This window comes from Mustela putorius, unplaced genomic scaffold (assembly GCF_011764305.1).
Source record: "Mustela putorius furo isolate JIRA1106 unplaced genomic scaffold, ASM1176430v1.1 tig00000992_pilon_pilon_pilon, whole genome shotgun sequence".
NCBI classification, from domain to species: Eukaryota; Metazoa; Chordata; class Mammalia; order Carnivora; family Mustelidae; genus Mustela; species Mustela putorius.
The window spans coordinates 3,670,310-3,683,950 of record NW_025421526.1 but is presented as its reverse complement, the minus strand read 5'-3'; the positions used below and the strand labels follow the sequence as shown (position 1 = coordinate 3,683,950).

General features: G+C 42.2%; 1 protein-coding gene across 3 annotated transcripts in view; it reads right to left on the bottom strand.

The window, feature by feature from the left end:
* Positions 1 to 9,358, bottom strand: part of GLS (glutaminase) — a 78,893-nt gene extending 69,535 nt beyond the window's left edge. For 2 of the 3 annotated variants that reach the window (XM_045086513.1, XM_045086514.1), the window contains exon 1: positions 8,715 to 9,357. In XM_045086513.1, coding sequence (XP_044942448.1) covers positions 8,715 to 9,133 — 419 coding nt within the window. In that variant the 5' untranslated portion in view covers positions 9,134 to 9,357. Of the gene's footprint in view, positions 1 to 8,714 lie in introns of all 3 variants that reach the window. The other variant, XM_045086512.1, reaches the window with a different exon arrangement.
* Positions 9,359 to 13,641: the final 4,283 nt, after the last annotated feature.

The following is a 13,641-nucleotide window of genomic DNA, read 5'->3' as shown; positions in this document are numbered from 1 at the left end:
CAGAAAAATGAAAGATAAGACTCCTTACACACTGAAGAATTTCTAACCAAAATGTTAACGGGAATTACCTATGTTAGATAACTAAACTGTTGTTCAACCTTGTTAAAACTATCCTGTACAAAGCGAGGATCAGACTGTATTAAATTAGGGCTGCTGTTCTGATTAGACTTTTCTGAAAATTACCAAGAGAATGCCAGAGTGAGAAGCACCAAAGCCATAAATCTTTATGTGAGAAGTGGCCAGGCTCTCCATACAGTTGATGGCAATTTGTCCACATGTACAACTTTAGAAGTCTAACCCGGGGGGCAGTCTGCTGGTCTCTGAGAGGAGGACCAGGACCTGGGCAGGTCAAGTCCCTAATACTCAACTGTTATTCCTTCCAAGCACCTATTCCCTCAGTATCCTTTAATAAATCACTCCAGTTGTAAAAATACAGATATTATGTGAATTGTTATTGAAAGCACTTTAATACCATTCTAGAAAGATGTCTTTGAAATAATTAAAATATGTAAATAGAAGTTAATGTAAGGCAGACTTCAGAGATACAAAAAAAAAACACCCCAGCTCTGAAATAGAAGGTGAAATATTCTAAGGGAATTAACTTCAGTCAAGGAACTATTCAAGCAGAGATAAGTAACAATTTTCAGAGAGTATAAAAGAGGAAAAAAACATCAACTGGGGGAGATGGTTTGTTTTCTTTCTCTCTTATTTTTTTAAGATTTTATTTTTTATTTATTCATTTGGGGGGGAAGGAGGGACAAGGAGAGGGAGAAAAAGACTCCCCACTTAAGAGGGATCTCAGAACCCTGGGATTATGACCCCAGTTAGCCAAAGGCAGATGCTTAAATGACTGAGCCACCCAGGTGCACCAGGATATGGGTTTTTAAGGTCTCTTCCAATCCTGTACCTAAAAAAGTAATCAATTCAGTACAGTATTTTATTAATCTACTAGCAGATGAAAAAAACAAATTAAGTCCTAATACTGCAGGAACTTTAGTCATTTAGTTAGGCTATTTTATTTTATGTGGCCAACTTAGAAAATATGTAAAATGAGGTGGAGTTAAATGTTTTTAAAGTCACTTCCAATTCTAATTCTCAGTTTTTAAGCAGCTAAAATAGATGTCCTCCTAAATTCCTACACTAAAGACTATAAGCTTTACTCACTCAGAAGATACACACACAGCATCTATATTCACACATTTTATACAAAAAGTCTAATTATTTGAATGCTTTTTAAAAAGCACTTATGTCACTGAACTATAAACTTAAAAATGGTTAAGATAAAAGATTTTTACGTTACGTGTATTTTACTGGAATTTTTTTTTAATAGTTAAAGCAAATTAGGCATGGAAGGTGAGAGTAAGAGGAAAATAGGCAAGTGGAGACATGAAGAATAGGAACAAGATACAGCAACTGAGGATACAAAAATCCACAAAGGAACAAATCATTCAAAGTACAAGTCAGAATATGAGAATATACGTTACACAACTAAATACAGTTTAATGTTGGAGCCACCAGCAGCAAACTATAGCAGCGCCCCCTGTTTTTGTACATAAAGTTTTACTGCAAGACAGTCATGCCTATTCATTTACTTGATGTCCTTGACAGCTTTGCTAATAACCGCTAATTTGAATAGTATTAACATAGACCAGATAGCATGCAAAGCCAAAAGTACATACTGCTTGGCCCTTCTGAGAAAAAGTTTGCCAACACGTGCCTGAGAGCATCACTACAGCAATGCTCCCTTATGGTAAACTCTAAGTTGGAACAAGAAATATTAAACTTTATTCGTTATAACTTTTTACTGTAGCAAAAAACATTCAACATTTTCTAAGGAGACCTACACCGAGAATAGTTTAGGAATAAAAAAGCTTGATGTTTGCAAATAGTGAACACAATTGGATAATGCTGATAAGAGCTGTACAAAGCTGTACAAAGACTCACAATGTTTTTTAACTTTTTAATGTAATGTAGGTACTTCCTGTTATATGTACCAGAAACAGGATATTAGGTTAGCAGACTAAGACAGCAAAGTAGAGATTTACAATTTTAAAATTTAACAGATGTGGTTCTTCTAGTTATAGAAGTTATAGATGTAGTTGACCTTTGAACAACATGGGCTTGAGCTACGTGGGTCCACTTATATATAGATTTTTCCAATAAATACAGTACAGTACTGCAAATGCATTTTCTTTTCCTTATGATTTTAATAACATTCTTTTCTCTTGCTTACTTTATTATAAGAATATAGCACATGATATATTAATTGACTGTTCATGTTATTAGTAAGGCTTCCAGTCAATAGTAGGCTATTAGTAGTAACATTTTTGGGGAAGTCAGGAGATTTTTGACTGTGAGGGGAGGCTGGCACCCCTAATCTCTACATTATTCAAGGGCTAACTATAATCATAATGAGAAATCTTAGTAACTCTAGAGAGGCAGGAAAAACAATGCCCATTTTCACAAACTACAACTGCTGATATCATTTCAGTTTATTCTCCTCAGACACGTTTTCTAAGCTTTCTTTTCTTTCTTTCTTTTTTTTTTTTTTAAGCTTAAGGATCACTTAAGAGTATACTGCACAGTAAATTTTGTATTTTAACTTCAGGCTTACCATTGTCTTATACCCCCCCCCAAAGTATGTGTACACATCTTAAATGACTGAATAAGAAACTTTCATATGGATGTAGCATCATTTATTTAACCATTCCACTAATGTTAAACATAAGTTTTTCTCCATTCTTCTCTAGTATGCATAATACTGTGCCAGAAGTATTAGTGAATAAATCTTTCTACAACTCAGCCTAGGTGCCTAAAAATGTATGAATATATTTAAAGTTTCATAGTTTAAGAACTGTTCTTAAAAAGTCTGCATTCCTAAGAACTCTCACCAAGAATCTTTGGTGCCCATGTCACTCAGAATACCCTCATGAAAGTAACAATTTAAACATCTTTTTTAGGGGCACATGGGTGGCTCAGTTGGTTAAGTATATGTCTTTGGCTCAGGTCATGATCCCAGGGTGCTGGGATCAAGCCCAGCATCAGGCTCTCTGCTCAGCGGGGCGGCTGCTTCTCCCTCTCCCTCTGCTCCACCCCAGCTTATGTGCGCGCGTGCTCTCTCTCTCTCGAATAAATGAAATCTTTTTTAGGGGCACCTGTGTGCACACTTTTAAGTGTTTCAGCTCTTGGTTTCTGCTCAGGTCCTGATGTCAAGGTCATTAGATGGAGCCCCATGAGGAGCCACGTTGGAATGCGCACTCGGCGCAGAATCTGCTTGAGACTATCTTCCCCTCCTTCTGCCCCTCCCCTCTAAAATAAATAAATGTTAAAAAATCTTTAGACGTCTGTAATGGAAATTAGGAGGCAAAAATATATATGCAAATCCTGAAAGTTATCAACTTACTGTCCATTATGTAATATCAAATAGTTCCACGTTAAATTATTGCTTTCGCTACAAATATTTCTTTAGAACTCAGTAAGCAATGTTACACACCAACCAGAGAATACTTCCCAAAGGAAACCAAGACAACACATTAACATACTCATACCACATTGTAGGTGGCCAGAAAAATTACCAAGTACAATAATTAATTGCATGCACCCTGTCTCATAACCAAAGCAGTTTTACACCTGAGCAGATCCAAGGATAAAATCTTAGTGTCTACCTAAAAGCTATTTAACTCACTTAGAGATATCAACAATTAATAACTATTTTTACAAATATATCTGTTCACTCAGCTTCCTTAAGCATTCCTCTTACTAGCAAATGACTTAAAAGGTGAAAAGGCCAACAGGCAACTCCTTGATTTATACAGGATTTAAAGACCGAGCTCCTCAAAGAATGCAAAACCTACAATCAGACTTTCAGTTTTTCTTCACTTCATAATCACAAGGAAATAATATATCTTTTTGCTTATTTCAAGTAACTTTTTGAAACTCAAACCCACAAATGTATTCAACAAAGTTCTCTTGAAAATGACATTTAGCTTCTTCAGATTAAAATAGTACCCCTCCTACCTGTTACTTTTCCCTACCTACTGCTTCAAAAAAAACCTGAATTCAATTTGGTAGTCATTTCCTGAGTTAGTTGATTTTGAGTAGGCAGACTTCTTTGTAAACAGTAAAGCCTGAAAAGAGGCTAAAACTCAAAGACGCTAAAGCTCAAGATCTAACTCACGCTCTTTCAGTGAACTTCATCTAAAGATTAATAAGCAGTATGTAATTTGTTAATTACAGATCACCACAGATACATTCATGACTAAATAGATGTATGTGGTTTAATATAAACATTAGACAGCAAATAATGTTATAATATATGTTACAACTGGCCATTAAAAGTAAACTAAAACTCACTGATAACTGTAATTTAAAAAAAAATTTTAATAGAGGAAACCACAAATAAAATCAGAGGGGTTCACTGAAAGCTCCCAATTAAATATAATTTCAATCTCAATTTTAATGAATTATATATATGTTCACTTTTACAAATGAAAAGCAAACACATTATTAAAGGATGACAGAATTTGTCACCTATTTCAGAGAGGTTCTTTCATTTGAAACGATCTATATCTGGCAAATACTGTCTCAACTTCATTATCAGTACCGTGTATAGACCCAATTCAATGTTTGCTGAAATGCCTAGGCATTTAATCTTACTCGGAGATTTCATTCTTATAGCATATGATTCAATGATACTTTGACCCTCACTTTCCATTTAATAAATATTAACTACCAAAATAAGTCACACAATCTGAAGCTAGGGTGCTGTGGGGGAAGAGAGGCCATGGGAGCCTTGATCCCAGGATCCCAAGATCATGACCTGAGCCGAAGACAGACACACAACCCAGTCACCCAACTGCCCCTTAATATATTTTTAACTCCGCATATTTAAGATACATTTTTAAAGGCCATGACTTCATGCAGATGAGCAAACATTCAATTACAACTGCATCATGGGTATGCAGTTTTTGACAGATATTACCAAACCACCCTCCAAAATAGCTGAACTAATTTATACTTCCACTAGCAATGTAAGAGTTCCTATTCCCCTCACCATCTACATCACTTGATTTAACTTAACATCTGCCCATCTGATAGGGTAAAAATGAGCTCATCGTTTTGATGGAATACTGTTTCCTGTATCGTCAGTATTACACCCTGAATGAATTACCTGCTTACTAAAGAACATACATGTGCTGATATTTTCCCAGCCTAGTCCTTTTGTTATATCTTTTTCCTTTCTAATTAAACAATAAAATGTCCAAACAGAAGGTAACAAAAACGTCCCTCATTCCACCCTGCTAGCCCTTTGTCACTCTTTACTCTTTACTAAGATAGGATACCCACTTCTGAGCTTTACAGACATGAAGCATGGAGAACAGTATGATAAAATGTCCATGATGGGCAAGCATTTGGCATTAAGGTCGATCCAGAATATTGCATGTGACAGCATGGTTTGCGATTTTGATATAATGCTCACTCCAGTCTGGAAGGAGAGTGGTAGTTTGAAATTAAAACTCTATAATTAATCTCAGAACAGTATGCAAAATAGATTGAAATGGGACAGAAGAATGAATATGGGGGCACAGAATTTAAATTTGGATCATCAACATGTGGAGATAAATGTAAGAAAAGAGTCTGGATAAGAGATGAAATACTACCATGAGAGTCAAAGCTGAGAGAAGGCACATGTTGAGAAAACAGACAAGTGGGAAAGAAGCAAAGGCTTTAACCTCAGGGTTTACTCAGTGAGCAAATCCAAAACAGAGCCAGGAAAGCAAAGAGAACAATTTAAAAAATGAAGAGAGCCAAGCCAAGTGGTTTTCAAAATGATGAAATGAGAGCAACAAAAATTAGTATACTACAGTCAAAACTGAGCGAAGATCATTACATTTTCTCTAAGATACGTAAATCTTAAATCTTAAGCTAATAAACCAGACTGAAGTTGGTTGAAGGAGATGGCATAGCCTAGGATGACACTGGTTCAAAGAATCTGACGGAAAAAAATGTAAGTAGGTTAATGTGCTTATATCCCACCTCTTTCCAGAAAATAATACGGTAAATAAAATATAGTAAGAAATAGCTCAGCCGTGTTTATTAATTAAAGTTGTATGGTTATTCAATTCACTCTGAGCTTACTGAGTATACAAGCTAAAAAGATAAACAATGCAAATCAAGTAGTTTTATGTAAGTACAATAATTTCTCAAGAGAAATTTTTTCTGGAAATTAAAAAAACAAAAGAAATTTCTCATATGTGAGCCTAAAATTCAAAGGTCAATGTCCTTGTCATGTTTTAAAATAAATGAAGCAATTTCTTGTTTAATAAAGATTTATGTAGTATTTAACACATATCAAATATTGTCCTGAGCCTTTTACAAAACGTCAACTCATTTAATTTTCACATGGCTATTTCTTTTAATAATCCCCCATAAAACCTGGCAGAGTCCCGAGTGCTGGCATTCCAGATGGCTGGCTGGCTGAGGGATGAAAACTGTGCTTTGGAAGCTGAGCATTAGAAAGGATAACGGGATCAACGGGAGGCTAACCTCCAGAATGACAGAAATGCTTATCACACAAAGGCAAAATCGAAGGAGTCGAAGGAGGAAAGCTACCTTTGGAAACCACAGCATTCAGGAAATTGAATCTTTCATAAGATTTAAAAATTTTTTGGCAATCTTGAGACCAGTGCTCTTCAACTTTATACACAGATTAAAGGCAGCTGGGGTTCACTCTTTAAATCCTTGACTGAGAGCTCTCAGGATTATCATATACTTGGATTGTTCCTGAGCCCGTCTAGCTATTACTACTAACTTTGGTGGCAGAAAAATAAACTTCTTTATACTAAGGTAAACAAGAGTATCTTACTGGTTATTCAAACTCCCGGGGCATCTGAGCAAATATGCTTAAAGGATTCCCTCTCTAGATCGGTTTTCTTTGGTGATTAGGATATAGTACACGACAGTTTTTATGCATCACTGTCGTAAGTATTAGCCAAAGTGTATGAAAGTTATTGCTAAGAGATCATCTCTTATTCAGAAGACAATGAAGCTAGAAATTCTGGGAAACATGTGAATCACAAAAGAAGATCAATTTCCTACCTAACAAAAAGGAAAAAAAAGAGTGACACTAAAGCCACTGAAGAGACACAGACTGGAAGACATTTTCAACAGAAAGCTGCTCTCTTCTACAGCCTTAAGAACAACTTTTAAATGCTGGCAGTTGCATTTTGCGATTCCGTAACTCCGGGCTCAGGTATTGAAACGAGTGCCAAGTCTCGTAAACCAGGTGATAAGGTACCAGAGAGTTCCACCTGAGATTAAGCACACATGCTATTCCCTAAAAAACATGAGGTCAAAATTTAACAGAAGTCTAGCCTTCTGGACCTTGAAGGGATTTAAATCATCTAAGATGCTAAATGACCTGTCTATGGTCCTCCAGCTACTTTGTGGCACAAAATCATGATCACAGAATACCACAAATTTTCCCCATAAATGTGTGGGTTTGTTTGTTTACGTGACATTTTTCAGTCTGGGAAAACTTGAGCTTGGAATGTTTGAGGAAGGTGCCAACTTCAATCACAGGAAACATTAGGCCAGCCTGAGACTGAAAATACAAAAATCAAAGGGCACTTTCAGTTTGCCTTAAGGTGATCTGAGGCTGGAGACAACGTGCAACGTTAAGTCACAGGGAGGCTGAAGAGGTCGCCTGGCGGCAGGACGCGCCAGCCAGCAGGGAAGTATGAAGAAAGCTACAGATATTTCCACTCACATGGAAAACGAAGTTTGGGTCCATTCACGTCACACGAACGACCCAAGGAACTGCTTCCCTCACTGCGCAGGAAAAGCCACCGCGTTCGGGTGGGAACTGCCGTGCGGCACAGATGACAACCCTCGACCGCTCGGCCGCGCGGGCCACGCGGCTCGGATTGTCCAGTGTTTTACCAAGTCACGCTTCATCTTGGCTATTCGGATCTTTATTTTTTAAAATTCACCCACTCACGAGAGCCACCGCACAGGCCGAGGCTGGTCGCCGGGCAAACAGGTAGTGTCCTCCGGCGCGCCCCGTCTCGGCCCCACGGCTCTCCTCCCCTCGCTGCGAAAACACGATTTCCGGCGCCCCGAGGGCCGCGCGGCGCGGCGGGAGGCGCCGCTCCCGAAAGGTTACGAACGCTCTGCCACGCGGGGCTGCTACGGAGCCCGCGGCAGCGAGCGACGGGGGCGGCGCGGGGAAGGAACCCGGGCCGGGGAGCGACGAGTCAGGAGCCGCGAGGGCCGCGGGCGCCCGGGCTCACGCCGCCTCCCGAGTGTCACTCGGCCGAGCGGATCGCGGGCATCACCCACGAGAGCTGGGCCGGCGCCAGGTGCTGCAGCCGCGGGCCGGGGAGCGGCGCACGCGGCGCGCACAGGCGGCCGCGGGACCGGGCGGGGGGGGCCGGGGGGGGCGGACGAGGAGGGGACCAGCCCCCCCCCGCGGCCCCCGCGCGGCTCCTCCCGGGCGGCCCGCGCCGGGGGCGGGGAAGGGAAGTGGGGGCCTCGCGGAGGGGCGCCGGCAGGGAAGGCGCGGGCGGGGCCGGACCGAATCACATGGCGCAGCCTGCGCAGGCCGCCGGCAGCTCTTTCTTTCTCTTTCTCGAACCTCCGCTCCCCTCCCGCCCCACCGCCCCTCCCGGGCCCCGCGCAGGGGGAGGCCGCCCCCGCCCGGCGCAGACACTCACTTTTCGCCCGAGGCCACCAGCTCCTTGCCCTCACTGTTGCCGAACGCGTCCGTCTCCCCGGGGCCGTCCTTGGGGCCGGGAGCCGACGGGGCCGCGGGCGGCGCCGCCCCGGGCTGCGGCTGCGGCTGCGGCTGCTGCGGCGGCGGCGGCGGCTGCGGGCCCCCCTTGCCCAGCTCCTGCAGGATCTCCGACGGGGAGCTAGACAGTCCCCGCGCGAGGGGCCCCGCCGGCCGGCCGCCCCCGCCCCACCACGGGTGCAGGCGCGCGGCGGCCGCTGGGCCGGCGGTCGCCTGTCCCCCGCCTCGGGGACGCCGGCACTGCGTGGCGAGGGGCTGCGCCCGCCTCAGAGCCGCGCAGGAGGCGGCGGGAGGCCGCAGGAGCAGGTCGCGCAGCATCGCCGAGCCCCGCAGGCGCATCATGCCGCCGGCTCAGTCAGCACCGCTCGCAGGGAGGATGCTCGGGCAGTGGGCGGCCGCCGTCCTCCGGAACGCGGCCTGGGTGGGACGCCGAGAGGGCGACAGAGGACGGGAGCGGCGACGTGGGTGTGGTTTCGGTTCCGGCTCTCGCAGCTTCTGCGGCTCCTCGGCGGCTGCGGGCTGCTGCTCCTCCTCCCGCGGCCGAGGGCTCCGCACTGAGGCTGAGGCGCAGGGGAGGGCCGGAGACATTCCGCGCTCAGCCTCGTGGGGGCGGGAGGACACTGGCGTCCTGCCCCCTCTCCCCGCTCCGATTGGCTCGTCCCCTCGACCTCTCTCCTGATTGGTGCCTGGAGCAGTCAAATTCCTCTCGGCGCCGGGTGCGCGCGGAGTCGGCGCGGGGGAGGGAGCGCGGGCGGAGGGTGGCTGGGGAGGGGACCCGGACTGACGTGCGAGGCGTGGGAGCCGGGGCGGGGCGGGGGGGGCTCCGGGCCGGTCCCTTCCTCGCGCTTTCCCGCCGCGGGGCTGCGCTCGTGGGGACCCGGGGAGCCGGGGGTCGCGGCGTTTACGAAGCGGATTGGCTCCCGGACTCGGGGGCTTCGAAGCCGCGGTGGAGACCGACGGGCAGGCCGAGGGGCCGGCAGCCGGCCGGGTGGGCCGCGGGGGGCGTCTGGGCCGCGGGAGCGGGGCCGGTCCAGGCTCGCGTCGGCCCGGCCGTCCGGACAGGGCGTGAGGCGACACCTCGGGTGGCCGCGGTCCAGGGAAGGCAGCCCCAGACGAACGTCGTCTCCCTCCCAATGTTACATTTACGTGAAACTTTCCACGGTTGGCCACCGCCCAGATGCGGAGTGTTTTGGAAAAAATGAGCAAAAGCCTTTCAGCTCTGCGGCTTAGCGGCTGGGGGCGGCGCGGGCGCGGGCGGAGGACGCCGGGGACGGCTGGCCTCGGAAACCATTAGGTTTTAGTGTACGCTGCTGCCCCCCAGATGTCTCTGGACAGCAGGGATTCCCCGAACATTACTTTGCTGGAAAGCAAAATTGTGGATACTCTTCGCTTTTCTGCATCATTTTAAAATACGAGCCCCCGAGTCCGGGCCCCTCGAATCGCTTCGGCTTCGCGTCCCTCCACCCGGTTATCCTTTTGGACTGTGGGGAAAGAGCCAAGGATGGGGTAAAGCGCGGGGTTTCTCCGAGCCCACCTCTGCCCTGGCAGTGCGTAGACCCACGAAGGTCAGTGCGGTGATCTTTAAGACACAGGAAGGGTGTGTTTGTCAGGGACATCATTAACGGATCACCAGGTTGAGTCATCTAATGAACCTTAAAATGAAGCACTAGATTAATAGAAAATCTGCTGTACCTAAAGGTTATGTGACCTTTGACATGTCAGAGTCTTGCCATATTTAAATTTTTTCTGGCTGCTCTTCAACTGGAAGAACCTAGAAAAAGCTATCATGTGTCAATCACTTAAGTGCCTTAAAAAAAAAGTTAAAACACTGGCAAATTATTTATAGGGCTTTTATTACAGCTTAAGGTTACCCGTCACTAAAATTTGAAGAGTCAAAATAATAATAATACATTCAGGAAAAAGAACGTCAACTTTGGGAAGAAAGGTAGCAAATACCAGCCCTGCCTAACCTTACCAGTCTGACTTACCCATGGCACAAACCTGAATACTGTATGACCTCTTAGGTGTGACTGGTTATCAGTTTTGACTGTGTCCCGCATCCAAGCTATTGACAAATCCAATTCTTATTTTCCTCCTGGTTCTTCTCTTAGTTTCTCTAATTTTCCTATGAAAATTCTAATGTTAAAAGGTTTAAATACTTTGAAGTATACTTAACAAATGTGGAAAATAAACCTAATAATGGATTGTTGTCTAGAGTTTCTACTTTCAGGGATGAGTTCATAAAAATGGACACATGTTACTCCTAACATTTAAAAGAACTAAAGAGTCATGAAATTTAATTGCTTTGCGAAAACCATGAGAAAGTTATAGACAGCAAATTAAAACTATAATAAATAAAATTAAAAATGTGACTCATTCATACTCTCGTTTGATTCCTTTATCTTATAATTTTTTTTAATCAAAGACAACCGGGTAACCATGAATTGGAGTTAATTACTATTTCCATTAGATTAATTCTTTGCCTAATAAATAACATCAACATATAAAACAAAATCTATCCCTGTAAAAACATTTTATACACATACGATAGTCCACCAACATATCTACAAAAGAGAAAATGGGTCTCCAGATTAACAGGTGGCTGGATTGTCAGACCTACTCATAGACTTCTCTTCGCTCCTAGGTAAGTGCAGCCATCCCACAGTAGGCTGTGGTCCCATAGCTATTGAGAAGGTAATGAACGATCCAAAGGAAAAGTTGGAATTTATGCACTTTGTCTGTGTTCTAACTAGAAGAACAATTCCTGAGTTCCTGTGTTCCCTTTGAAGATTTAAAAAAAAAGCTAATGTTTCAAGATCATAATGTAAGCTATGCATAAGTTCCAGATTTTGCCTTTCACAAGAACTAAAAGATTATTTGTTGACCTAAAGCTAAGTAGAAAATAATTTGCCTAACAGCTTAAAAGAATTGACTATGTTTTTTGTTTGTTTGTTTGTTTGTTTGCAATTCTTCCATTAAGAGAATAGAGTAGGATTCAGGAAACCTCTAAACAGCTTCTGCTACTACTTCCCTTTCTTCTGTTCTATTTCCTGCATTAATTGGCCAACTTCCTAGTCTTGCTGATAAACCTTGTCAAACATGCTTATTATTCAAAAGCTGAACTTAACGTCTGTATTAAAGTAGGTATTAGATCCTTCATCTATACAACAGTGATAATATTAACACCTTACCTCACAAGGTTGTGAGAACTAAGTGAATCAATATATATAAACCATTTGGAACAATACCAGTAGCTTTTTATAAATGCTAGCTATAAATATTCCATGAGTGAATAAATTTTGTTTGTGCAGTGTGATTTCGTTGTCACATCTGTTGTCACATCTAATGTCGAAACATTAGATGTTGTCTAATCTGTTTTGATTAGATAACATCTGTTGTCTAATCAAAAGCTAGATAAAGTTGTTTTAAACCATCTAGTCATAAAATATCATTTAAGAAGAAGTTAGCTCCACAAAATGAGATCATTTACTCCATTTTTAGAAAACAAACCAATAATTACCAAAGTATCTTAAAATAGAAATAGACTGCTCTAAAGACAGTAAGATTAAGCAAAGCTAGGCTCAGTGCCCAAGGTACCAACTATTTACAAATAACTTTTAAAAAGTACTACAGGAAGAAATGCTAGATTAAAAAGAAAATGTATGTTTCATATATAATTAAGTCTAAAAATCTATTATTTGCTACCTATGTAAATGAAACATCTCTTTCTTGTGACATCACACAAAAATAAGATTTTCATCGGGTTTGAAGAAACTACTTGAATGGTCTCATCCAAAATACTAACTACATGAAATTTTTTTGTGGGTCTCCTGATGGCTGGAACAAGAATCGGGTGGTAATGAGTTATTTTCCTTCATTTGGAGGGATAGAGTGAAGATTTCAATTAGTTCGGTTTATAAAGTTAATATTGGTTATACCTAGATCACAATTCTATTCACGTGTTCCCTAGATATTTATTGATTTTTCAAAGTAATTTTAATTTTTATTTTTTGTAGTATAATAGGAAATACTAAGTTGGACTAAACCCCATCTCCATCTCAAAGATAAAAAAGTCTTGCTTGTATAATAAGCAAAAACCTTAAAAAGGGGGGAGGATTTTATAAATATTCCAAAAGTCACTCAAAAGGATACCTTCTTGAGAATGAAAATAGCCTCTATGGTAAATCAAATTACTATTCCCAAATATTTTATGTCCCTTCCAGTGGGAAGACTTTACCTCTTCACCTTCTTGAAGGAAAGGCTTGGCATTTTGCCTTAATTTTTGTTCAATGAAATATGAAAGAAAGTGATGCGTGCCACATTGACCAGGAATTTTAATAGTACTCAGTTCTAACAACTCTCTTTCCTTTGTATGACAAGAATGGCATGTCCCAAAGAGTGGATGCCCCTTCACCTGGGTCCCAGAAGGACGAAACGAAGTTGAAGATGACAAATAACATGAAGAGAAGAAAACTTCCTGTAAGTAATTTCCATTTAGGGATTATTACCATAGAATAACTTAGGTTAACTGATGTATCATCCAACTTGAATTAAGATGAGTTGGCCACCATGAGAATATGGATTATAAAAAATATTTGAGAACTCTAAAAGATAATTAAAGAAAAGCTTTATTATAATATTGAAAGCTGTTTCTTTTCTCTAACAATATTATACATATGTATATGTATATATACATATACATAATATAATATTATAATCCAATGTTCACTTTTTAATGATTCCTTTTAAACTTTATCAAACTTTGCCTAATCAATGATGGCTGATACAACTAGTAAGTAATACAGCTACTCTGTAAACATACTTAAAGAGTGCAACCAACAGACAATATC